At 43.3% G+C, this 27,656-nt stretch overlaps 1 protein-coding gene across 2 annotated transcripts; it reads right to left on the bottom strand.

The window, feature by feature from the left end:
• Positions 1-347: 347 nt before the first annotated feature.
• On the bottom strand, positions 348-27,656 carry CRB3 (crumbs cell polarity complex component 3). 2 transcript variants are annotated; one of them, XM_089486496.1, is made up of 6 exons: positions 27,165-27,656; positions 7,556-7,671; positions 6,557-6,681; positions 5,507-5,726; positions 1,782-1,846; positions 348-1,217 (listed from the first exon to the last, which is right to left on the bottom strand). In XM_089486496.1, the coding sequence occupies exons 4-6, from the start codon at positions 5,580-5,582 to the stop codon at positions 1,014-1,016; spliced, it is 345 nt and encodes a 114-aa protein (XP_089342622.1). In that variant the 5' UTR covers positions 5,583-5,726; positions 6,557-6,681; positions 7,556-7,671; positions 27,165-27,656; the 3' UTR covers positions 348-1,013. The 2 variants fall into 2 exon arrangements, with proteins under 2 accessions (XP_089342622.1, XP_089342613.1); XM_089486487.1 differs by lacking the exon at positions 7,556-7,671.

A 27,656-nucleotide genomic window follows, 5' to 3' on the forward strand; every position in this document is an offset into this window, starting at 1 on the left:
AAGGCTGGATTCAAAGCTATAATTCTAGGCATAGTTCCTATACTTTTTATTCATTACTAACTAATGAAATGTAGCTTGTTCCTACAGTAATAGACTTATTGGGAAGAGTTAAAGAATGCACTCAACGTACTTGAAACACAACAAATTTTCTGGATTGCTTGACAAACGTAATCCTGAAGTTTGATCCCTTTGAGGTTTGCCTCATTTTATTTGTCTGGTTTTGGAGAGTAGAGCTTGTTTGGTTCATTTAGAACCTTTCAGGCAGCAGAAAACGTAAATGTTCAGGGCAGTCAATGACACTCTCAATACATTCAAGGCACCAATGTTTTCACCATTTCACCACCAGAGAAGTGAGATGAGTCTTTATTAAATAGTGGCATATTTAAAAGGCACAATGCAAAGTACACTCTTTCTCATAAAAACAAACCCTATCCCTAATCCCATAGGGTAGGGCCCCTTAAAACCGGAGCTTAGGGGAAGTTACTTTTTCCCTGACGACAACAATCAGCATTCCCCCAATCTCTGTACTGACCAGGGACTTATCTTTTCCAAGCCCTGCTTAAAACCCAATAGCAGTCTCAGCTATTGCTTTCCTTTTCATACAAAAGTATCAGCTGCAGTAACAATCCCCTCTAGAAGTTCATTCTTCTGGACAGGACGGACAAAAGAAACAGCTCTGGAGAACTGGCATCCCATGAAGAGGGAGAAGCATCCTTTCTCTTCTGTGTGAGCAGGGAGGCCTCCAAACAGGCTGCCTTTCTCCCCATCACTGCTATGTCAGCACCAGAGGATCCTCAAAGCCCTTGTTAGGACATTTTCGACCTCTCCCATTTGCAGTTCACATCCAGCCTGCTTGTAATGCTGAGGGATGCATCAAGAGGCTCAGGCACAACAGCAGAAGGTCCATTTTATGCTTGCTTTCCTTTCTTTTTTTATGCTGAACAGCTCCTTCCCAAAAGAGGCCTTTGGGGCTTCTTCCCAAAAGGGCCCAAGAGCAGAGTCCTTTCCCCATCTCAGATGAGTCGCTCTTCCGGGGGCAGCTTGAGATTGCTGTTTGCCTCCACACGGGGACCCGCCTGCTCCTCACTGCTGGGCCGGTAGGTGCCTTCCGTCTGACGCTTCTCACGGACTTTGAGTCCTATGAAAACCAGAAGGCCAATCAGCAGGAGGCCTCCAAAGACACAAGGCACGGCTATGGCTGCCGCCAATTCAGAACTCTGCCATGGGAAAATAAAAAGGAGGGGTGAGAGGTTATTTATGAGTGGGAAATACAATCCAACTCCCCCCCCCCAACTTCCCCAAGTTGTAGCTGCTGCCACCCAAAACATCACTTGACCACAGTGGAAGGAAACCAAACCCATCTCTCTCTTTTTCCCCCCTTCAAGGGACACATCTCACAATATGCTATATGCTTCTCTGCTATAATTCTGTCCCTATTTGCTGCAGTAATTTTGTAGAGCACTAATAGGATTGCCTTGAGCATGCCAGTATCTACCCAACTTGCCACAAGGGTTTCGATATGCCACTTCCTAGGAATGAGAAAAGTTACTTAGTTGGACTATATTCTCCCTTATCCCCAAATTCCTCCTACCACTGCCCTTTCCCATTACACCCAGAAGGAAGCAGGGAGGGTCATCCAGGTGGTAGAAGGATAGCCAAATAATGGTAAACATAGCAGCCGCTGACATCACCCTTGGGAGAATTAGTACTCTGGGCATTATTAGAGGCTTTTCACCACCCACCTCATACCCAAGAGGAGCCTTAAAAAAAAGCATACATACCGAAAGGCTATAAGAATGTGAGGGGGACGTTGTCGGGGCTCCCACTGTAGTGTTGTTTGAGTTGTCTTGTGTTGGAGACACACACACAAAAAGGACAGAGTTAGAAATACAGTAAGAAGGGACACATTTTGGCTACTTTAAATCTGTAAATGTGGAAGATAAACCTGAGGTAACCTAGTCCATGGAGAGTCAGCGTGGTGTAGTGGTTTGAGCACTGGATTATGATTCTGGAGATCAAGATTCCATTTCCTCCACTACCATGGAAACTCACTGGATGACCCACACACTCTCAGCCTTAATAAAACCATTATAGAGTCGTCTTAGGGAAGGCCTGCATAATAAACGGGCCGGGAGCTGCATGCAGCCCACCAAAGGATTTCAGGTGGCCCACGAGGATGTGGAACTCCAGTCTTTCTCCTGAGAAGAGGACAGGCAGAGGAGTGGGAGAATAGGCAAATGCTTGCCCTGCAAGGCTTCTCCACTTCCCCACTTTCTCCTGAGGAGAGGGCCAGTTGGTGGAGGAGAAGGAGGCTGGGCAAATATTCGCACTGCAAGGCTCTTCCACTTTCTCCCAAGGAGAAGGACAGATGGAAGAGGAGGATGGGCAAACACTTGACCTGCCAGTCTCCTCTGCCACCCTGCTTTCTCCTGAGGAAAAGGACGGGCGGTGGAGGAGGATGAGGATGGGCAAACACTGCCCTGCAAGACTCCTCCACCAGATTTTATCCTGAGAAGGCCAGGCGGTGGAGGAAGAAGTTTCCTCCATCTGGCCTTCTACCAAGGAGAAGTCCAGACAGAGGAAGACAGACAAGGCTCCTCTGCTGCTTGGATTTCTCCTGAGGAAAAGGCCCGGGAAAGGAGGAAGAGGATGGAATTAATATTATTATTAATTAATTAATTAATTAATATTTAATTAAAGTCTATCTGTGGCCCTAAGAGGTTTAGCCTATTTAATTTTGGCTCCTACCATTGACCAAGTTGTGCAAACCTGCCTTAGGGACACCATGGGAAGGAAACTATTTGAAGGCACAGAACAACAAACCAAATCCATCCTTCTGCTCAGTGCTGTAATACAGTGCAGATCATAATTACAGCATCCCTGAGAGATGGCCACATACCTGTCTGCTTAAATAAAATATTTCGGCAAAGGAGAACATACTGCCAAGTGAGGCAATCTGTTCTACTCTTGAACAACTCTTTTCATTAAGAAGTCCTTCCTCCCATTTAGGCAAAATCTTCTTCCCTGAAATTTCTAGCCACTAGTTCTATGCCTACCCTTGGCAACAATAGAGAACAGGTTTGCAGCATCTTCTACATAAAAGAAGGCTGCTTGTCATATCCCTGCTTAACCTTCACTAAGGTCAACAAACTGTTCTTTCAGCCCTTCCTCACAGAACTAGGTTTCCATACTCTTAATTATCCTTGACCTCCTCCTCTCAACATATTCCAGTCCTTCTCCATCTTAAAATGTGGCACCCCAAGTTGGATACAGTAGAATCATAGAATTGGAAGGGACCACAAAGGCCATCCAGTCCAACCCCCTGCCATGCAGGAAATCTAAATCAAAGCATCCTCGACAGATGGCCATCCAGCCTCTGTTTAAAGACCTCTAAGTTGCTGTGGCATTAATACAGAATGATTTCTTTCCATTATGTTTCTGTTAGTGAAGCCCAGAGCTCAGAAAGTTGCTAATTCATTACAGTTCAAACATACCCACCCAAATTAGTTCATTACCATTCATGTTGCAATTTTTAACAGTAATTCTTTGTTTTTACACTAATCAAAAATAACTAAAATTGTCATCTTTTAATTCCTTTGAAAAGTGCATCCATCTGAATGATACAAACTGCTGGCCAATGTTACAAAGCATACTTTGCTCCTGTTTAATCTTTCACCTCTGAGAGCTTTGCCCATAACCTCAGCCCTCATTACTCCATCAAATCAAATTCTTGCATTCTGATAATTTAGATGGGTGAATGAAGATGCTGGGATATTTTGGTGTGTTTCTTTACTTCTTCATTCTACAGTAGGGACAGGGAATGAATGATCCTCCAAGTATTGTTGGACCATAACTCCGATCATCCCTCACCACTGGCTAGCCTGCCTAATGGCTCCATGCTGCATTTATGTACATGACACATTTTTGTAAACAGGTGCTTGTCATAACCAATATTTAGGTGGGTACAAACACACCAGAATAGGTTGAGGGTGAAGCAGCCCCAGACTCCTTCCTCTGCACTATCCGGGAAGGTGGTGGTGGTGGATAGTGGTTTGGGCACCTGAGGTCTGTATTTCCTGATTTTATCTTCCTCCAGAAGCATTCATTCCCTTAGTTGTGGGACTAAACTGCATTACTTTCAACCCCTCCTAGGAGAGGTGTGTTTCACTTTTAGGCAGTTTCTGCTCTCAGGCATTCCATTTCCGTTTCAGGCTGGGCACTATTCCAGCAGTTGTGAGAAGGTAACATAAGGTGGAGGAGCAACCTGGTTTCCTCCGCCTTCCCTTTACGCTTCAGAAAATCCACACCCGCTGCAGCAAGGACACCACCAGTGAGTCAGCCAGAGCCCACTCCTTGAAAAAAAGAAGCCTGATCCACGCCCAGAAAGTGTTTTGCTCTCAGGCAAGGCCTACTTGGCCGGAGGGGTGGGAGCACTTCAAGGAAAGCCACAAGGGCTCTTAAGCATTCCTAGGTGGAGGAACTCAGTTCTGCTTTCACAGTGATCTTGTCCTGAAACTACACCTGGGATCAACAGAAGTCTTGAGCCTCACAGCCCTTTTCAAACAGCCATCTTCCACTCTATTTAGTAGAGCTCTGATTTGCAAGAGATCAAAAAGGATTTCTTTCTTTAAATTGTTTAATAGCAAAACAAAAACGATTTCCATTCTGCCCTAAATTATACTATGAGAATTAAGTAATGGGAGATTAGTTTTTGTTTTTCTTTAAATGGAAGGGCTGTGAGCATTCTATTACTACTTGTTGTTCTATCCTTTGGTGGATATCAAGATTCTGTTGGGAAGAGTGGGTGTTAAATTTGATCCTAGAAACATCAGGTTTGCCTACAGTTACTGTGCGTGACATGACCTGATATTTAGTACAGTATACAGTATAAAATAGACAATAGGAAACAATGTTTTATATCATACAATATTTGAAGATTGGCATGCACCAGTATTCAGCAACTGACAATATGAGAGATCCTATGGATGCCTGCCAAAACAAAGCTAACTTCTGTTGTGACAGACATATAACCTGTCACAGAGTCCAGAAGCATCTGGAATTTGCTCTTTGGGGTTGGGGTTTTGTTACTTTGAGACCTATGCTGTTGCAGAGGGGCAGTTTTGTTGATTAGGTGTTTCACTGATCTAGAGGAAGATGACTTAGAGAAGTCATTGTTCTTGTTGGCAAGACAGCATGGCAAGACAGCATGCAACCCAGAAGAAGTGCCAGAAGCCCCAGTTCCTCCTGAAATAAGCATCACGTTATAATTACCTTTCTACTTATATCCTGTATTTCCTCCAAAGGTAACTTGCTAGCCTTTTCTCCCCCTGTCCCTATTTACTCCTCACAAACAACCACATGTGAAATTCAGATTGAGGTCACCTAGTGTTTTTCATGGCTCAGTGAGGTCTAGAAACTAGATTCCAGTCCAACATGCTAACCACTACAGAACACTGTTTCAACACTACATTTTAAATAGACATTATATATGGGAGTGAATACCCACCTTGAGCCAATGCAGTCTGTAAGAAGGACTGGAGAGACACTGTCAGAAGGAAGGCAAGCTGTCCTGAGTGTGCCATTGCCTGCCTCCCCAGCCAGGAGGGGGGCAAGGGGAAGCAGAGATCTTCCCTGCCAACCAGAGTAAGGTGGTCAGGCTATAATACTCTCCCTTTGCACTGCAGCAGCCTCCAAATGTCTCAGCCTGGTCCTCAGGGGGTGAAGTCCTGCAATAATATAGTGGAGACAGTAAATGTCTGGTTACCAACTAGAGAAAGTATGTGTGTTTGTATGTATAAAAGAGAGATATGGTTTACTTATTTGCTTTATATCTCTCCTTTCTCCCAGAATAGACTCCAGGCAGCTTACAGCAAAATTAAAACACAAAAACGCAAGGACAATCGCCCCTCCATTTTCTCAGACTTGAAGTCCGTGTCTCTCGCCCATTCATGGGCAGCAAAGTGGGATGTCCTTATTCCTCAGCCTACTTCAGCTGCTGCAAACTGAGTTCAAAGTGCAAAAGAAATTTGCACTCCATTAACTGAGCGGCTGGAGGAAAGGAGAGGGCAGAATCTTGTCCTTCCCAGTAGACTCAGGGAAAAGCAAACTGCTGCAGCTTATGCATTTTCCTTCATTAATAATTCTTGCCATTTGAGCACATTCTGATGGTGCTTGGCTATACATATCATGGTTTTCAAGAGTGAAATATTGGAGGGTATGCTTTCCTCACTAGCTAGATTTGCCCCCACCCACCCACCCACACACACACACATACACACAAAAGGAGCCTGGCAGAATAAAGATGTGTTTGCCTGCTGGTAGAGGGACAACAGGTATGGAATCAGTCTACCCTCCTTTGGAAGGGAGTTGTCCAGTCTAGCAGCAATGAGACTTCAATATCTGTGCTTTCTGCAGAATATCAGTATGGAAAGGGATCTTGCAGCACCTTTGACACTAACTGTGCAAAAGAAGTTGTAACATGAGATTTGGCATTTTTTTAAAAAGAAAGACACACCATCACCAAGTACCCCAGAATGAGGGGGAAGCATCAGCCTACCTCCTGTTGCTGAAGCAAGAACTGGTTGGCTTGCACTTGGCCCCAGATATGCAGGTTCAAATTTCAGCCTGCCTAGACTCATGCGGTGCCCTTGGACAAGTCACTTTGTCTCTCGAGTCTGCAGCCTGTAAGAATGGAATGACAACAACTGTGTTCTACTGGTTTTTAATTCTAGTGATAATAGTGACTATCTTCTTAAGCAGTAATATAGATAAGTGTAGTCCCCACACCCAACCCTGAATCTTTTGGTCTGTCCTGCAGTTCATCAGTTCTTCATTAAAGGCAGAAGAATTAAGTCAATTCTCACAGAAATTTGAATTACATACTATTCCCTGCTAAATTGTTTGTTTTTTTACTGGCCATAACAAAACACTGAGTCCAAAAGGGTGAGGAAATAAGTTCCTACTGTGGACAGAGTGGCCTGGCTGGCATGCTTTGGTTTTGTTTAAATGACACTGAGACAAGGTATGTGAGATATAAGCATAATCTCTCAATGAATTAGTTATTCCACCTCATACTGAAGTAGGAAACATAGATCAGAGGGTAGACATTCCCAATATGGCCTTTCTTTTGAGGATTCTTTTGTGCAATTTCCATGTGAGTGCAGAGACGGTATTACCCACCACTGAAAGGAAAAGCTCATTTGAAGTGGGAATAGCGCTGCGGTTGCCTCCACCTTTCTGGCCATAAGTACTGTGCCACCGCCTCTTCAATTCCCTGTGTTATTTAAAAGGGTCCATGTCCTGCTGGCTCTTCATAGACAGAACAAGGTGTACAGGTACGGGACAACCATGGTAGTGAAAGATGGAAGACGGGGCATCACTAGGGTGGTGCAGACCACACTGGGTGACACCTTGGGGCTTGGCAGCACCGCTGGGTGGGTGGAAAAGCAAGTCTCCTCCCCTTTTCACCCAGCCAGCAGCCCCACCAGACCTGGAAAGGCTGCAGGGTGATAGCAGAAGTTCAACCCCACCAACAGCCACTGGTTTGAAGGTTTACCTTTTACATGTGGCAGCTTTGCTGGCTGGTCAGGAAACAAGTCTCCTCACTTTGCCACCCAGCCAGCAGTGTTAAAGAATGATCTGCAGCAGGCGTTGAATATACTAGGTATGCCACTAGAGGAAGAGGAAGAGAAAGAGGAGGCTGGTAGTGGGCACTCAAGCAAAGGGGAAGGGTATGTTGGAACTGGGAAGAAAGGGAAGGAGTCAGGCTAGCAACAGAAGGTACATCCCAGTTATGAGAGCATCACAATTCATTGCTCTTATGTCCAGACACCTAAGGAAACCCCTTTCATCCTGCCTAATGATAGGATTGGCCTTGTTATGCACTTCCAAACACAAAACCCCACACCAGCCCCATGAAAAATATGTCTCTTTGATAAATAATTCAACTAGTCCAGCCCTCTGCCAATGTAGGAAATCCACAGCTAAAACATATCTGACAGATGGTTATTCAACTTCTATTTGAAAATTGCCAGCAAACCAGCACCTTTTAAGGTAGTCCTTCCATTCTTAAACAGTTCTTAACATCAGAAGATTCCTTATTTATTTGAAATCTTCTTTCATGTAATTTGAATGTGCTGGTTTAGTTCCTATTTTCTGAAGCAACAGAAAACATCTTTTATGTGACAGTCTTTCATATATTTGAAGATGGCTGTCATATTCTCAATATTCTCTTCTACATGCAAAACACATCCATCTCCCTCAATCCTTGTCACAGCTTGGTTTGCAGACCTTTTATCATCTTGGTTGCCTTTCTTTGGATACGTTCCACCTTGCTACTATTATTCTTAAACTCCAGTGCTCAGAACTGGATACAGTACTCCATGCAAGGTCTAACCAAAGCAGAACAGAATAGAACTATAACTCTCCCTCGATCTGGACAGTATGGTTTTGATAATACATCTTAGAACAGCATTAGCTTTTTTAAACATTGTGTCACACTGTTGAGTCATATCACACCTTGTGTTCTACTAAGATCAATCCTTTTTACACATTCTGCTATCAAGCTAGGTGTCTTACAACCTACATTTGTGCATTTTTTTCCTGCCTAAATGTATGATCCTTCCATACATCCCTATAGATTTTTTTTATCCCAGTTCTCCAGTCTACTAAAGTCATCTCAAATTCTGATTCTGTCTTCTGAAGTATTAGCAAGCCCTCCAAATTCAGCATTGTCTGCAGATTTGTTGAAAATCCCACTTGTCACTTCTGTCCTGGATGATGGGAAACCATTGGCAAAGACTTTTCCAGGTTTGACTATCAATCAACTATAAATCCAGAGTGATGCACATGTTCCATGAGGAATCATTCATTGTACATGGTTGATTTTTTGAGCTTGACACTTAGGTATTTTTTAAAACGTACCCCCAAAATGTAAACTGTATTTGCAAATTTGACCGTCATCCACATACACTTTCCAGGGAGCCAGCACTGCTGAGCCTTGCATTACCAAATGTACCCATACCATGTTCCAGACAAGTCCTACTAAGCGAACTTCCAAGGTATGGACTAGGCTTTTATAAGATGAAGCAAATGGTTTTGTAGAAAATAAACAAGCCCTGGCAGCCTGGCAATAACCAGTTCAACCAAATACCTGGGTCACCATGTTCTGGGCTATTTTTTCCCTAGGGGACAGCACCACACCCTCCAGCTGTACCTATTAAGTAGGAACAGTATATATTTTCTTGCCAATTAATACTCTGTACTAAATCTGTACTTGTGTTAATATAATGTACCTACTAGGATGGTTCAGAACGCAGATCCAGGGAGGTTGTTCCATAAGGACTTCATCTGGAAGGGGATAAATTCCCTTACCAGAATTTACCACATCCATTCCAGGTCTCCATACATCTCCCAGACCTACTGGAGACTTTTTTGTTTCAACAGGCCTTTTGGAAACTTACCCCATATATGGAAACAGCTTTTAATAATGTGCCGCACTGTCTACATTTCATGTTTTTTCATGGCTTTATTTTTAACTTCCATTTAGTGCTGTTGATAGTTTAGTTATATTTTAACTTTTGTGTGTTTTTCCTGATGTAAACTTTTTCCTGTACCTAGTGATAATGATTTCCAAATCTCCAGAATAGCTTTTGGAAGTCAGCAGAAGGGAATGGAAGGAGATCCTGCTGGACTGTTGGGCAACTGCTAGTGCAGGAGTGGAGAGACACATCCCATCAGTTTGCCGTCCTTGAAGCCCCCAAAGTCCCAAGCCAACAAAATATTTTTAATTTTCTTCACCAGTTTTTTCAACTGAAAATGGCAAAAAAAGTGTTAAAACCTCTGCACAAGGCATCAACTTTGTATCCGCAACCACATGACCCATTTATCTCCCCCACCTAGCTTATTTTCCCCACACACTTTACAATTAACCAAAAATTGGCTGAAAATGAAACAGAAGCCCTCTTTGCGGCTGCCCACCCCTGTGCTAGTTGCATCTTTGGGTTTAGATCTGGGTCAGAAATAACTTTTGTTGCCTATACTAGGCTTTTATAAGATGAAGCATAGAAAATGGGTTTGGGATGCAGAATGTTATATGATGACAAACAATTCAATTTTAGGATGCTGAATGCAAAATAATCTTCTAGCTTAGTCCAAATGCCTTTGAACTTCAAACAGTTCTCCAAATTCACAAACAGCAAGTTTCTAAGTGTCAATGCAAGAAGTGGGAACCGGATCACATCACAAAGCAACACTTGGACAGCAGGGACACCAATACTGTACTGTACAGTCTATCATTGTCTGTCCAAAAGCAAGTCCTACTAAGTTCAGTGGGACTTACAGGAAAGCAGGCCAAGGACTGTACTCACAAACCTAAATCCTGTTGGTAGTTTGAATTCCACATCTGGGTGGGCTCTAAGCAAGCTACTCACCAATCTTTAAGTGGTGCAGGGCAAAGTTTTGCAGAGATTATTTAGAGGAGGAATATCTTAAGTGTTTTAAACATGCCCCAGAGCATTATATGAATAGTGTGTGTGCACGCACACACATACACACGCCTTCAAGTCACCTGTCCACTTATGGAAACCCCATGGATTTTTCATAGGGTTTTCTTAGGCAAGGAATACTTAAATATGGTTTTGCCAGTTCCTTCCTCTGAAATATAGTCTACAGCACCTAGGATTCCCTGGTGGTCTTTCATCCATGTACTAAACGGAGCTGGCACTGCTTAGCTTCCAAGATCAGATGGGATCCAGTGTCTTCAGGGTATTTAGTATCCATAGTTAAATGACATGGTTCCAGGAAGGTAGGGAGCAAACTGAAATTACACATTCTTAGCCATTTCAGCAAGGGGAGGGGAGCTGAGACAAGAATATTCTACAATGCATTGTTAACATTCCCTCCAAAAAACCCTTCTGGGTAGGGCAGTTGAAAATTAAAAATAGTTAGCTTGAGTTCACCCGGGCCACGGCCCCCCAAGAGGCAGCTTCTTAACATTTCAAGGGAACCCTAGATGGTCCCTGAATAAGTGTGGCTTAAGTGCTGGACTAGGACTCTGGAGGCCAGGGTTCAATTCCCAGCTCAGCCATAGAAACCCAATGGGCAATCTTGGGAAAGTCGCATGCTCTCAGCCTCAGGGGAAGGTAATGGCAAACCTCCTCTGAAAAAACTTGCCAAGAAAACCACCCTGGAAGGCACACAACAACCCTTCTATAGATGAAGAGGGAGGGAAAGAGAAAGTGGAACATTCAGGAAAGGTCAATGAGGGGAAAGTTGGAAAACAAAAATGTTGTTTGTAAGGTTAGTGGAACTATATACTGTATATATGTTAGTCTGTAGAATCAGTACGTAGCGAGATCTTGTAGCACCTTTGAGACTAACGGAAAGAAACTGGCAGCATGACCTTTCATAGACTTCAGTCTACATCCTCAGATGCATTTTTATTTATTATAATTATCTTATTGTATTATAATCGTATTTCAGTATGATCACAAGTTCACGCATTTCAGTTTATTGTTTGATATGCTTAATTCAGAATGTATGTGTATGATAAACTTTAATAAAAAAAAGATGGGAGGAAAAAAAGAAAGAGAGAGAGGAGGACTAGCAGCATTTTTTTAAAGCTTAACTCCACAGGATCTATTTTTCTGGCTCCACATCTTCCTGTTCTGGCACTCAGCCAAGGAAAGGGGAAAGTCTAGTCTGTGTACCTTCAAACAGACCTTTAGACGGGGCTCACCAGCACTCTTTTTTCTTTCTTCCATGAGCCAAGCACGCCTCTCCCCCCATACTTTTAAAAAACGTTTTGCACTTTTTAGCTCTTTGAAACTATTAAAGATTATTTTAAGTCGGCATTCTCTATGTGTATGCAATTTGATTTTTGCAACTGTATTTTTATATTTCTTTCCTTGTAAACCATTCTCAGAATGTCAATAGCACTGAAGGGCAGGAGAGACCATTTCAGACATAAAAAATACCCAACTATCTGTGCTATCAGCAATGTGAAACCGACAGCAGTCAACATCGCCCCTCCTTCCAATCCTCATCTTGGCTTTGTACAAGTGTGTGTGTGGCGTGTGGTGATGTTCAAGAATACAGTACTAATTCTTTTAAGCCATGGTTGTGAATCATGCAGAAGTTGTGGGACTGCAATTCATTGCATTTCACCATTACCTATACTGGCTTGGGCTGCAACACAGTTCAGTACAATCATAGAGCCACATGATTCTCACTCCAATTTAAATATTTTGTCTTATTAAAAAATGAAAAATCCATTTTAGAAGAGCTGAAAATTCTGGAGGGGACAGGGGAAAGTTTCAGTGCTGAAATCCAATATAATTTTCAGGGCCAGCTTCTACCACAAAGAGGCACAACTGGTTTCCCTAGAGTCCAGTCTGGACTAAGTATACAACCAGTAAATCAAGAATGAGGGAACATATGGCCTTTCTGATACTGTCAGGACTCCCAGCAGCCCAAGTCAGCACGGCCACTGGTCCAAGCTGGTGGGAACAACAGTCCAAACAACACACAGCATCCTCTCTGGAGGACCACAGGTTCCACACTCCTGCAGTAAGCACAATTCCACAGCTGGTCCAATATGGCACTCTCACTGCACCACTTCCATGCAACACTCAACCCACATAAAGCTCCCAATGCTCACTACTCCTTCATTTGAACACACACAGTCCTTTTAAAACTTATTGACACTACTAATGCTCCAGACTTAAGACTTTAGACTTAGACCTTTGTTGGCCTTTATACCACATACCCCATCCATCCACCCCCTGTAGAAAAAAATAGGCCCCATTGAAAACTTCCTCAACCAACTCCACAGTTGCATCTTGTCTTCCTGAGAAACTCCCCAAATATTATGCTGTCCTCTAAAATGATGGGATGCCAGGAACCTCAACCCATGCCCTCAGGCTTTTCATCCACTCTAGACCAAAGCTGTGGAACTCTTCACCCTCCAGATGTGTTGTACAGCAGCTCTCATGATCCCTTACCACTAACCTTGCCAGTGGAGTCTTCTGGAAGCTGAGGTCCAAAACATCCAGAGAGCCTAAAGTCTCCCATTCTTGTGCTAAACATTCATCTAGTGTTTGCAAAGAAGTGTGGCATGTTCCCATACCACACTGCAATTCAGCCTATGTCCATCCCAAATCATTTGCAGATGATATAACCACTGCTTCTTAAACAATTAAATTTAAAGTCCATTAGCAACACAAAAAGATATTTCCTTACTTTGTTGCTGATGGAGTTTAATTTTTATTTCTTGGACTGTGTGTGTTCAAATGAAGTAGTGAGCATTGGGAGCTTTATGTGTCTCCCAGAGCTCACATGGCCAAAAGTAATGGCCTCTGCCTGCATGGATTTCCCTCCATACCATCTTAACTGAGAACAAGAACCACAACAACTTGACAAATGTAGGCCTGTGACTCTAACATTGTCATGTTTTTCTTTCTCTTTTACAATTTTAATATATTTGCCTGATAAAAGGTCAGTGGGGCTTTGAAAGCTTGCATCATGGATTTTGTGCATTTTGGTTAGCCCCATAAAGATATCAGTTTTGTGGATTTTGGATGTTATTGTACTTTGCTGTATGTTCAACACAGCTACCCCGGATAAGCCTCTTCCCTTGTTTCCTTTCCCCTTCTGATGTCACCTCTAGACTGTAAGATCCCTGGGGCACAGACCTGTCCTCTTTACTCAGTAAAACACTAGAATCATAGAACTGGAAAAGGCCACAAGGCCCATCCAGTCCAACCTGCTGCCATGCAGGAATATACAATCAAAGTGCTACACTATGTTCCCTGAGGACTCTCTATCAATGATTCTGAAAAAGCAGAACACTCCAAAGCCTTTCTTCCTTCTCTCTCTCACTCCTGCTGTTGCCTGCTTTCAACTGACCTCACCCACAACAAGTTCTCCAGAATTACCTTTCTTTCCTACTGCATAGGCAAGTGCAATGCCAACTGCCTAAGCAGCCCATTTCAAAGAGAACATTCCCCAGATGACTGGTTCAGTGGGAGTGCACGTCAATCATTGCTCCATTACCAATGTGGAAAACAAAACTGCATTGCATAATCATTAGACTGTAGGAATTTATTTAATGAATCAGATTCATCGTCCCCTTTGCCCAACACTCCTGCCTGCATCTAACCATAGGATGTCCCAGTAAAGTTGAAGACCAGGGAATGCTGGGCCACAACAATTTCAACGTGATGAAGCTTTCAAAAGTTTTTGTTTTGTTTTTAATTCCCAGAGTCTCCCAAACAGCCTGCTGGCCAGGAGATTCTGAGAAGTGTAGTCCAAAAAAACAGAATTTCCCCAAAGTCCGCATTTGGCAGGCACAGTAGTGAACCCACAAGGCTGCCTTTCTAGTTACCATGTCTTGTGGAGACCAATAAAGTTCTCATCTATTTTTGAAAGCTTCATCACGTTCTGTGGAAAGCAAGCCTATGAGTTAATTACATACCAGTTGAAATCAAACAGGAATATTTAGGTTTGCCCAAGAATGGTTAGACACAACTGTTGGAATTTTTGCCTTTCCCCTCAGCTTTGTAATTGGTGTCCACTAAAAAATTCCAAAAAACTAACCTTGATTTTACCATTTTATACAAAGGATACAATTTTACTATCTCATTGTACAGTGGGACCTTGCTATCCACTGGGGTTTAGTTCCAGGATCCCTATGGATACCAAAATCAGTAGCTGTTCAAGTTTCATTGTATACAGTCGGCCCTCCTTATCCACAATTTTTTTATCCATGGATTCAAGTATCCACAGCTTGAAAATATTTTTTAAAAAAGTATAAATTCCAAATAGCAAACCTTGATTTTCCATTTTATATAAGGGACACGACTTTACTCTGCCATTATATTTAATAGGACTTGAGCATCCATGAATTTTGTTATCCAAGGGGATCCTGGAACCAAACCCCAGCGGATAACAAGGTCCCACTGTATAATGAGATAGTAAAATGGTGTCCCTTGTATAAAATTGTAAAGTCAAGGTTAGGGTTTTTTTTTTTTTTTAATTTTTAAAAAATATATTTTCAAGCTACAGATGGTTGAATCTGTCAAGGCAGGATCCGTGAAAATGGAAGGGGTGACTGTGTATGCACACCAACATATTGCTACATCACAAACCACTTTTGATACTATCCATGATATCAATGTGGTTTGCTATGCAATGTAGTTGCAGGCAGAAGAGGCAGACTAATCAAGGCTCCTGTGAAGACACACAACTAAGTCTTGAGGATGGTTGATCCTGGCTGTGGCGTAACATCACTTTCTGGCTTTGATCCATTTATTGTCCACCAGTATCAGTGGGCGCATATTGGACATGCTCAGACATCCCAACAAGCTGGGATTTTAAAGATTTCTGGTTCATTGTGGACAAGTCATCATCCCGGCACATCTTGACTGATCATGAGTCCTGCTTGCAGCGGGAACGGCTAAACAAATTCATTCATTCATTTCATTTCAAGGATTTCATTCCAACACAGACACAGACACTTAACCCTGTGGGTTATTTCAACTGATCACTTAAATAGCTTGCCAGGGATCAAAGAGAGAGAGAGAGAAGGCAGAAGCTGGCTTCTGATGTGTTTGGACATCCTGCTATGCAAACTATGTATGGAAGCTCTGTGGTCCATTTATTTATTCCATGTCCCAATATCCTAAACTAAGGTTCCCGCACAACCCTAACTTACTGTGATATGCAAAGTCGGACTTTTTGTGAGCTTACCTCATTCACCCATTCTAGAGCCAAGCCCTTTGTAAGCATATAATAACCTTCTTTCCCTTATTCTCTTTCTGTTACCTTGTTGTTGTTGTGTGCCTTCAAGTCATTTCTGACTTATGACAATCCTAAGGCGAACCTATCACAGAGTTTTCTTGGCAAGTTTCTTAAGAGGGGGTTTGCCCTTGCCATCCTCTAAGGCTGGGTTTCATGGCTGAGTCAGAATTGGAACCCTGGTCTCCAGAGTTACAGCCCAGAACTCAAAGCACTATGCCACACTGTCTCTTTTGCCTTAGGATATTTTAAATAAAAGAGGAACCATTAGCACCTTATTTAGCCCCACCACAAACAATTTCTCACAGTTCTGAAAAATATATGAGAAGGTAGAACAAGCCCAGAGGAATTGTAATATCCAAATTCAAAGGGATATTCCAGAGTAACATGGACATGTTTCTGAATTCTACAATATACAAAGTTCATTTCTAAAACTCATAGTCAAGCAGCATGTTTAGTGGGACAGACCAAAGATAATAAAACCAGTGAGTAAGCTTTGGAGTTTGCCAAAACTCATTTTTAGGCTAGCTGTTAGAAAAAAGCAGAGAATGGAAATAGGGTGTGGATGGGACAGCAATAATCCCAGTGCTGAAACTGAAATACAGCATTTAGTCCCCCACCTTAAAATGAAAAGTAGAAAGCAGGACTGCATTTACTTTTGAATTTGCAAAACATTCTTGATATAGACAAAGCCTGCTGTTCAAATGTAAATAACAGCATTGTGATACCAATGGTTTTGAAACATTGGTGCAAACACTAGTTGGCCCTCTTCCTCTCCTAATAATGATGTTGAGCTGTTTGACTGCTCACAACTGATGGTAAGTATGAGATTAGGCAGATTTTATTTTATATGACAAATATAGAGATGCTATACAGTATATGAGCCAGAGTGGGATCGTGGTTTGAGTGCTGGACTACACCTCTGGAGACCAAAGTCTGATTCCCAGCTCGGCATGAAACTCACTCGGTGATCCTGGACAAGTTTCACTCAACCTTAGAGGAAGGCAATGGCAAACCTCCTCTGAACAAATCTGGCCAAGAAAACCCCATGACTTAGGGTCACCATAAGTCAGAAATTATTTGAAGGCACATAACAACAACAACATATGAAATAGTCATGGATGAAAAGCATAGCCACTTCTTTTTTATATATATAGTTGCTGAGAGCTGGGATATGTTAATTTTTTGTTCTAATGTCCAGCTTCTGCCAGCCTAGCAATTTGAAAGCATGAAAATGTACAGTGTGCCTGCGCCATACACAGGCGCACTATACACAGCTTTCAGCTTACGCTGAAGCCATGCGGAAAAAGAATGAATGTTGTGCATGCCTGCGATGCGCGCACTCTGCCACGCCACAAGCACGAGCCCCATTATATTCAATGGGGCTCGAGCATACGTGTTTTTTGTCTTATGTGGGGAGTCCAGAATGGATCCCACACATAAGGTAAGGGTCCACTATAGATAGATAAGTACCACTTCTCAGTGGGAGGGTAGCAGCGTTCGGTGCAGTCATGCTGACCACATGACCACCAGAGCAGTCCTCGAACAACACTGGCTCTTTGGCATATAAAGGGAGATTAGTACTGCCCGCTACAGTCAGTTATGACTAGACATTCATATCAAGGGACTACCTTTACATTTAATGTCCAGAATGCAGCAGTCATCAAAGCCTATGGTCATACTAGCTGCAGGAGTCTGGGCATGTAGTCCAAAAAATAATTTGTTCATATTCCTTTGTCAGCCAAGGACTTACATGGCAATATTCTTTCAGTGATCTATTTACTCTGACCCCAGGAGCTCCTGCTTGAATATTTTCTGTCATTTCAGCACCCATCTTACACACCTTCTCCCTGCCCTTATACATATATATATATATATATACACACACACACACACACACACACACACCATCATTACAAAAAAGTCCCAAGTAGTGTATAAATTTCAATAAACAATAATTAAATTAAAATGCAGAACAAAATCTACAATAGAAAAACAAAAAAAAAACCATACTAAGTCAGATACCTAGGTATTTAGGTACTTTCGCAGTGTCTCATCTGTCACTCCCATTTACACAGGTCCAAATGATACAGTCATCATCATAAAAACCTGGACAGTATCATCTGGGAAGCATCTAAAGGCTTTTTGTTGGATTACTACACTTTCTTTGTTCACACAGAAATATAGCTCATCAGGCGAAAAAACTAAAGAGAAATTTTCTCTTCCAGAAGTATTAATTCTTTAGGTGCACTTTTTTTTTTAATTTGAGGGGAAAGATTAGAATATTCAAGATACCAGTTTTTAGTCTGATCTTTGGAAGAAATTGACAAAAACATGACCTCCTACATCTGCTGAATGTATAAAATGGCCTACAATTGCCCAGTTTAGAGATTCATCTGAACGTCTGCACAATTTAGATTTTAGTTTCCTGAATTCTTTGGTGCAGTTCCTGACTCCAGTTTCTTTATGACTAATATTAAAGAGCAGTGTCCCCAAACTAAAAGCCATGTCTTTCTGACGTTGCCAATATGTAGAATTGTCAATCTATGTTCACTCTGGCACTGCCCTGTCTAGAGGAGGAGTAGTTCTCCTATCACATGTGTGTGTACATGCCTTCAAGTAATCTGTTGACTTATGGCAACCCATGAATTTCACAGGGTTTTCTTACGAAAGGGGTACTCAGGGGTGATTTTGCCACTTTCTTCCTCTGAAATACAGCCTACAGAACCTGGTATTCATTGGTAGTCTGCCATCCATGTACTAACCAAGGCTGACCCTGCTTAGCTTCCAAGATCAGACAGGGTACTGTAATAATTTATAATAATTTGTTATTATGGCACATGGCCAGCACAAAATAATAAAAAGTTTACAAAAATTACATTACATTGCATCCGTTGGAAACAACATATTCTAGCATATCGTATGAATACATATAAGGGTCAAGGATAAAATCCAGAGTCATGCACCTAAATGGGTTTAACAGTATACTAAATATATGGGTACAACAAAGGTAATTGACTATCTACTATCAAAGTATCTCCGGAAGAAGTTATAGTAAGGGTACTGTATTTCATAGCGGGCTTCAAAATCATGTGGAGCTCTCAAACAAACCAAGTCCACCCAGATCGAGAAGCAAACAGTTAAAAGGGAGCTTTTCCTCTAGTCCTCACTTTGTCAGTTCTTCCATAAACAGAAGAACATACAGAAGATGAAGGACAAGGTGGAATCAATGGCTTAGGAACAGCCATATGGTTTCAGTTTAAGATTTATTATAAAAGCTTGCCAGATGCTGCTGGCCTCCAGCACAGCCAATGATCCAGGATTGTAGAAGTGGTATTCTAAGGTATCTGGAGAGACACAGATTGGGAAGGATGATCTAGTCTGCCATTCTCTTTTCAAACCAATGACTAACCATTAATTTGTCACCTCCCTGTTTAAAAAGCATTCTACACCAATGGTCATAATCACAACATGTGGCAAAGACTTCCTTCATTCACATTTTTCACTGGAAGGAGTCTGGTTACATAGGTGTGGCTGGAGAAGGTCAGAGCTGGGCCAAGGAAACAAAGGACAAAATGGCAAACTTGTCCATCCACTCTCCATATACAAAACCTGGCTGGACTGGGAAGTTTACTTCCACTTTGACAATGGGAGAATACCTGGAGGCAACATAATTAGGGAACACAGAACTCTTTCTGACACCACCCTACAGCTGCCTCCCAAAACCTGAAGCTAGAGGAGACCACCTAATTCTGCCCAGGACCAGCCCAGGTTGGCAAAGGGCCCAAGGGGGAAAGGAGACATATAGGCTAGCATGCAGATACTGAGAAATTAGAGAAGTGCCCCAACTTCAAAACGTTACATTTGGAGACTAGTGTTTGAGAGCTGTGGCCCAAAAGAGTAATGTTTCCAAGATCTAAGAAGCACAGTACCTTCAGTTCCAAAAACCTGAAGTAGTGCAAGGAGGAACCAGTTTCCCCAGGGCTCACATAACAGAAACTTTGCAGTTGTGAACCTATCTTGACTCAATGTCATTTCTCCTTTCTTCCCTTCCTTCTGGGATCATAATCTAGCAGCTAGAAGTCTAGGTTGGAAAGACAACTTCTAGGCAGACTCATTCCCATGACCTTTGGCAAGTTTCTATGAGTCATCTCTCAAATGAGAGGTGATACCAACTCAGCTCATGCATGACGGGCTCATTTTTTGTGTTGCAGGAAATCACAGTGTGGAGCTGACTCTTCAGATGAAGAAAACTGCCACATTCCAACCAGAATGGCAAAAAAGGGTGCCAGGTTTTATGCCCTTCCAAGCTCTTTATCAGGACAGGTGGCACAACCATTATAAGATGGTGGCAGCACCAAGGAAGTAAAAGGATTGGCGAAATATTTTAGCCATAAGGTCCCAAGATACAGACAATGGACTGCATGTTACAGACAGGTGTGCAGGTATCAAAAGCCAGCAGGTATCTTAGGAAAAGATGCTGCTGAATCAACCACTAATGCTACAAAGCAACCAAAATTAAGTATTATTGTTGTTGTGATTATTCTTGCCACTGTTATTATTTCTGAGATAGAGCATGTACTCCATAATACATGGTCTGCTGTACACACACATACACACGCATGTGCATACACAAGTGTATGTGTGAGTTGGCCAAGTGCACTTCAAACACACACAAAAATTAAAAATACAACATGTAGAAAATTTAGAAACTAAATAATGAATGCCATTTTTAAATCTATTAGAGAGAATCTCCTAATAAATAGTACACACTCTTTTTCCATGCCTTAAAAAATAAATTATTAAGGCACTCCTTAGGTCAGGCTGTTGCAAGCACCAAGGGATTAGCCAGGGCTGTCCAAAGATGTTTTGCTGCCTGAGGCAAAGGATTCCCCCGTTACATGTAGACAACATAACAAGATCAAAATTTGGTGAGAGTGTACTGTTCACCACACTAAGGGCCCATACAGACAGGCCAAAATGAAGCTGCTTCAGGTCACTTTGGAGGTATGCCATGCCAAAGCCATGCTCCAGTCCTAAGGTCTAGACCACAGCTTTGGAACAACTTCTGGCCTCTTAGGACACATGCATCATTTAAATAGCATACCTCCAAAGTGACCGGAAGCAGCTTTATTTTGGCCAGTCTGTACAGGCCCTAAGGCAGGATAGTTTAGAAAGCTCAGAACAGGCCATGAGATATACTGTACAGTGGTCTGGCCCACTAGAACAGGGAAGCACCTATAGAGCTCAGGAGGCGCCCAGAACTTGCCTCCATTGCCTCACAGCATCTTATCACCTGAGACAGTTGCCTCGCTGTGCCTAATAGTAAAGTATGCTTAAAGTTGTTGTTGTGCTTCTTTAAGTAATTTGAAGAATTGTGGCAATCCTGAGGCAACCTATCACAGGCTTTTCTGGGGCTGAGAATGTGTGATTCACCCAAGGTCACCCAGTGGGTTTCCATGGCTGAACTGGGAACTGAACCCCAATCTCCATAGTCCTAGTCTCACATTCAAACTGCTACACCACACTGGCTCTCTCTAGCTTAATGCTTTAGCATTAATTGACAAGGCATCCCGCTCTACCTAGAGACATAGCTGAAAGGTTGCTTGACCATTATTATGATTTCCATAATAGCATACCAAATGGGTCAATACCAGGCAGACTGACAAAGGGGAACTCTATCATGAGACTAGGTAAAGTGGTGGCCACCACAGGTGTCATATTTTGGATGCCATACAACACCAATCAGCCAACATGGACGGGAGCTATGGAAAAGCAGGACTGGTAAATTGTGCCTCATGTCAACCAGAACAAGAAGGCTGCCATTTAGATTTTCTGCCTTGAGGATTGAAACATCCTGACCTTGCCCTGCAGCCCAGGCAGGTAAATCTCCTCCACCTTCAAACTTTTCTTTCCAAAACAAACACAGCCTGAAGTAATCCTAAAGTAACTAAAGTCTAATTGCGTATAACAGTAAGGAGTCACCTGGTGTAAGCCAGAGGCTTATTTGTACCTGCTTTCTCAGTTTGCATGAGAGCTGGGAACTAGAAGGCACCAAGTCCATATTTGTTATAAATAGTACTGAGGCAAACATCTGAATCGACCCATCTGTCTCTTCCAGAACATCTCATGTATATTCTTTCAGAAGCATATTTGTGTAAACAAATAGGACCATCTGACACAGCAGAAAGAGGGAGAGAAAGTGTGTGTGCAAGCAAGTGCTAAATCAGGCATAATTTAGGTAAGAAATTGTGAGAAAACATTATAAAGCCTCTTTTTTTCCTGGCATGGTTGCTGTAGTTTTAACACCATTGGGAATTCAGCATCCAAACAATGATATCTTTATTGGGCCAACAAAAATGTACAATATACATGTTACAAGCTTGCAAAGCTGCACTGGCTTCTTCATCAGGCAAGGTGTTAAAAAACCATACAGGAGATTTTTAAAAATTGAAGATGTTAGTCATAGGTCTGCATTTTGCTGTCTTTGTTCTCAGATGGTATGGAGGGGTATTTCTTGCAGGTTGAAACCTCCTTCTCCTGGCCATGTGGTTACTGGGAGATTCTCAAAGTCCAGGTAATTTAACATCCATTTGCAACATGAAAAAGATGCTTCCTTTGGAATCCAATATGTCTCCATCCATTGTGAGGCCACAGGCCACTTTGTAGGCCTCACAAAGGACCATGCCAACAATTCTCAGGTCGGAATGCACAGGGAAGCCATTGAAATCCACAAACACCTAGACAACTTCAACAGGAAAGAAGAAACCCTGAAAATAAAAAATGTTTGGCTACCAGTCCTGAAAAACACCAAAATCAAGACCCAGCAAGTGCAAATGACAACCACCCAAGGTTTTCCCAGCAGACAATCGATCACTGATTAAATGGACACCTTGAGGTCTTGCCATTCAACAACAGACCAACTCACAGATTAACATGTAAGTCACTTCCTTGCAACCAAGGGTCACACAGTATATATACCTCACTCACTCCCATACCAGCATTCTCTGAAGATGCCAGCCACAGATGCTGGGGAAACATCAGGAAAAAACTCTTCTAGAACATGGCCACATAGCCTGAAAACCCCCCAAAAAACTACTAAAAGTATCATTGTTTGGATGTTATTGGATTTGCTATATGGCCAACATGGCTACCTCTGAATGTTTTTTGGGAATTCAGCATGTTTTCCAAACATACAGAACATGTTTTCCTTTTTCTACTTGTCATCAGAGGTATGCAGGAGTTGCAGATCATACCAGGTGACACCTCCAGGAGGTGGATGAACACTCAGTGGGATAGTCACTCCCATCTGCCCAAGACCCCTCCGGCCACACACACCCTCTGCTAGGCCACCTCTGCTGTCCATTAACTGTGGCCAATGGTGGGAGTGGGTTGATGTAGCGGTCCTGGGGCAGATGGGAGTAACTGTCTCACAGAGCGTTCACCGCCACCATGGCAAAGGAGGCTGGTGGAAAGGGGCAGCGGTAGGGTGACATCAACCCTAGTGACACCACTGCTTGTCATCCAGTGGTTAAATGCACAGGATCCCTGCCAACAAAGAAAACTGCCCATCTCTGGTCTCACTGGGGGGGGGGGGGGGGACTTACAGTAGTTACTAGGCAGACATCTACCCGCACAAAGCAGCAGCTCCCATACAAAATGATCACTAACAGACAAAAACACAGAGCAAGAACTTCACAACAAATATTACAGTAGGGCTGGGGATTATGAGACCCTTGCTGGACTGCCTCTTCCCATCAGCCCAAAGCAAACATAACCAGAGGCAAAGGGATGATGGGAGATGCTGTCCAACAACAGCCAGAGGGTATGCCATTCTCCAGGGCTGCCTTAGAGATATGTGAGAGAGTGAAAACCACACAAAGACAAGCATGTCCCTTCCATTGCCTCCTGCTTTCAGATTGGTAAATCAACTTACAAGCCTGGTCAAGTCAAATATAGGCCCTACCCCACTGACAAAAACAAAGCTAGCAAGTCACCCACACAATGCCTCCAGATCTGAGGACAGCATGACTCTTGTCTAACAGTACCCTGATTCCAAGACAAGTGCAAACCCAGTGAAATGACTACCAATTTAAAGACATGCGGAGGTTTGTCTGTTGTGGTTTTTTAAGTCTGGTTTTATTCTTTTAACTTTTAAGTGATCATCAAGTTTTCCATGGAGAACTACTCCATTCCAAGGTGACACTAAAGGCAAGGTAGCAGCTGGGTGAAGCAGGCCATCGCACGGCTTGGTTTTAAAACTGATGACATGATGACAGCCCTAGCTGTGGGTATGGAACTATGATCACCATGTTAAAGAGTGGCACCATGCCATCACCTTTTCAAAAACAACACATATTATAGGATTACCATATGCAAAGGAAGCCCAGATTTCTGTGCTCTGAGTGACCATACAGACTGACTCAATATCTGTTTTATATATCAGATTCTGCATCTGTCTCTCTGTAGTTTCTATCCTGCGTTTCTCTCAGAAGATAAATAAACAATAAAATAAAACTTTTATTTACATCCCACTTTTTGTTCAGCATATCCCTTGCCTAAGAAAACACTATGAAATTAATAGGACTGCCAAAGGTTGACAGGTGACTTGAAGGCACATGTACACACACCCCTATCCTCCTTTCCACCTGGACACCATAAACCCAGATGGGCAAAAGATTATTCCCAACACACCACTCATAAACAGTTTCTAATAGGTGACCTCTGCTAACTGTGGGTAGAACAAGCATGGCATAGTAGTTTGAGTGTTAGACTATGACTTTGGAGACCAGGGCTGAGCCATGAAACCCACTGGGATGACCTTGGGCAAGCCATATACTCTCAACCTCAGGGGAAGGCAATGACAAACCTCCACTGAACAAATCTTGCCAAGAAAAACCCCATGGTCACCATAAATTGGAAACGACTTCAAGGCACACAACAACAACAACAACAACAACAACAACAACAAGCTGGCTGTGGGACTGCTTGCAGGGGCGTTGGTCTCAACCATCCGCAGCACACCTTAATTTTTTGTTGGTTTTTCAGGCTATGTGGCCATGTTCTAGAAGAGTTTATTTCCCTTCTAGAACATGGCCACATAGCCTGAAAAAAACTATGAATGCCGGCCATGAAAGCCTTCAGCTTCACACTCCGTAGGTTCTTCAAAGAAAGTTAATATCCAAGATTGCTTAGCACAGGAGTCAATACACCCCCAACAATTTAAAGTTAATATATATTAACTTAAAATAGACATATACCTACACATACCTCTACAGCCAGTGTTTGGAAAAGTGACTTTTTGGACTACAATTCCCACAGTCCCCCTAGTCCTGCAGACTGGGGGGTTCTGGGAGTTGTCAGCCAGAAAGTCACTTTCCCAACCTGTGGATACATACATGGTGTGTGTGCAGGCATGTGTGAGTGTGTATCACAAACACACAAATCTAAGACTTGCTTTATAAATTCATAACCAGTTAATAAACCAGAGGAATTCTAGCATTCTTTTCTTGTCAAAAGGAAACCACAGGAAGCTGGAGGAAAACATACACAGCAACTGCAAGGTGCCAGCTCAAAATGGTTGTAGTTTCCCACACACAGACACTGCTTTGAAGAAGTATTTCTGACTCGCCACACTCTGTAGTGTCTGCCACATTAGAAACAGTGAAGGGGGCCACCCATAAGTAAACCCCTTTCTGCCTAGTATCCTGACCTGGGCTGCAAGAGATCCTGGCAGGTTGCTCAATGGTTAACCAACCCCTATGATTAGGAAAGCACAACCCAAGGGAGGGAGGGGGAGATCACCCACTGTGCAAGCAATGTCACAACCCACTGGATCTCCTTCGCCGCCTCAAAAATGGCAGTGTGGAGAACAACACTGTGAAGGTAAGAGAGGGACCCTGAGCATGTCACACACTCTCAGTCTCAGAGGATGGCAATGGCAAACCCCCTCTGAACAAATCTTGCCAGGTAAACCCCATGATAGGTTCATCTGAGGTCTTCATAATTTGGGAATCACTTGGAGGCACAGAACAACAACAAGCACAAAAGAGAGAAAAGAGCAAAGCAGCATCACCCTTGAGTATGAGGCTGAAAAATAAGGGTTTTTTTTTTCCTTTCTTTGGACTCCATGCACCTGCTTACCTCTACTTTCCCAGGAAGAAACTGAAAATTGAGAGGTTGGGAAGGGGAGGAGAACTGGTCAGAAGTGGAAGAGAGGTGCTTTGGGAACCTTGAAATGTACCCTTTGTACCCAATGAGTAAAATTCAAGCCAGCAGGAAGGCCCTTGAAAAGGGTGGGCACAAGGGGCTAAGAGGCAGGGCGACCAGATGTCCTGGCCACAAAGGAGAGCAAGGCACTGCAAAATGGAGGACCTTCCAAGAAAATGGAGGATGTTACCAAACAAAAGCTAAAAGCACTCATAAAAATGTAGATTTTTAGGCCTGCTCCAAAGGGAGGACATTCAAGAAAAATGGGGGACAGGACCCAAGGAAAGACCAAACCCTTCCTAGAAATGTACATTCCTGCTTCTTAGCCCTGCTCCAAAGGGAGGATGTTTTGAAATCCCTCCTGGGCAGAAGGGGGAAATGGAGGACCTGTTCTGGCAAAGGAGGACGCCTGGGTCACCCTTGGTGAGAGGGCATCACCTCTTCTCCTAAGGATGAGGAGGCACCAACTGCTCTCCCAAGGAGGAGAAACCAAACCCCCATTCCCCCTCCTGTGAAGAAAGAAAGAAAGAAAGAAAGAAAGAAAGAAAGAAAAGAGAAGGAAGGGAAAGGAAAGGAAGGGGAAGAGAAAGAAGGAAGGAAGGAAGGGAAAAGAAAGGAAAGAGAAGAGAAGGGAGGGAGGTAAAGAGAAAGAAGAAAGGAAGGGAAAGGAAAGAAAGAGAAAGGAGGGAGGATGGGAAAGAGAAGGAGGGAAGGGAAAAGAAAGGAAAGAGAAGGAAGGAAGGAAGGAAGGAAGGAAGGAAGGAAGGAAGGAAGGGGAAAGAAAGGAAAAGAACGAGGAAGGAAAGAAGGAAGGAGAAGGAAGGAAGGGGGAAGGAAGGGGAAGGAAGGAAAGAAAAGAGAAGGAAGGAAGGAAGGGAAGGAAGGAGGGAAAGAAAGGGAAGGGAAGGAAAAGAGAAAAAAGAAGGAAGGGGAAAGGAAGGGAAGGAAGGAAAGAAAGAAAGAAAGAAAGAAAGAAAGAAAGAAAGAAGGAGGGAGGGAGGGAGGGAGAAAGAAGGAAGGAAGGAAGGAAGGAAGGAAGGAAGGAAGGAAGGGTGCATTCCTCTGCCCTGCCTGCCTGCCAACAGGTGTTTCATCCCGTCCTCCCTGGAGGTGGCAGGAGGTCCTGGCCAGGAGAGCATTCAACCCACCCAGCCCCCTACCTGAGTCCTCTTGGCCCTCCTCTTCCACCGTTGCCCACCTGCTCTGTGCCCGGCGGAGTCCCTTCCCAAGGAGAGAGCCACTTTCTGGCTCAGGAGGAGGAGGAGGGTGGCCAGGGCTGCCCCGCCTCCTCGCCCTGTGACCCGAGGCCCCTCCCTCCTCCCTCCGCCCACCTGTCCGCAGGTGAGGTCCCGCCCCCTCCTCTCCACCTGCCGCCCAGGGAGGGAGCCTCGCAGCCTCGCAGGAGCATCTCCACCTACTGGCTTCTTAGAGATTGGGAGGGATGATGCTGTGCTACTAGGTGTGCTTTCTTGGCAAGGGAGGAGCTTTGCCTTGGCCTTGGCCTGCCCCTGAGGCTGAGACAGTGTGACCTGCCCTAGTGTTGTGTGCTTTCAAGTATGGCAACCCTATGGTAAACCTATCCTGGCGTTTTCTTGGCAAGGCTTGTTTTATTTAATAATTTAACTAGCTGTGGCTCAGTCTGGTGAAATGGA

The sequence above is a fragment of the Sceloporus occidentalis genome, unplaced genomic scaffold, assembly GCF_023333645.1.
Source record: "Sceloporus occidentalis isolate IW3139 unplaced genomic scaffold, rSceOcc1.0.p SCAF_1, whole genome shotgun sequence".
In the NCBI taxonomy this organism is placed as follows: domain Eukaryota; kingdom Metazoa; phylum Chordata; class Lepidosauria; order Squamata; family Phrynosomatidae; genus Sceloporus; species Sceloporus occidentalis.

What these genes read in the sequence shown, in the direction of transcription:
- CRB3 (XM_089486487.1), bottom strand. Translation starts at nt 5,582, where the DNA reads ATGGCACACTCAGGACAGCTTGCCTTCCTTCTGACAGTGTCTCTCCAG. An exon ending in ACAGACTGCATTGGCTCAAG is followed by an intron (nt 1,847 to 5,506) that starts GTGGGTATTCAC and finishes CTCCAACACAAG; the next exon opens with ACAACTCAAACAACACTACA. An exon ending in CACATTCTTATAGCCTTTCG is followed by an intron (nt 1,218 to 1,781) that starts GTATGTATGCTT and finishes TTCCCATGGCAG; the next exon opens with AGTTCTGAATTGGCGGCAGC.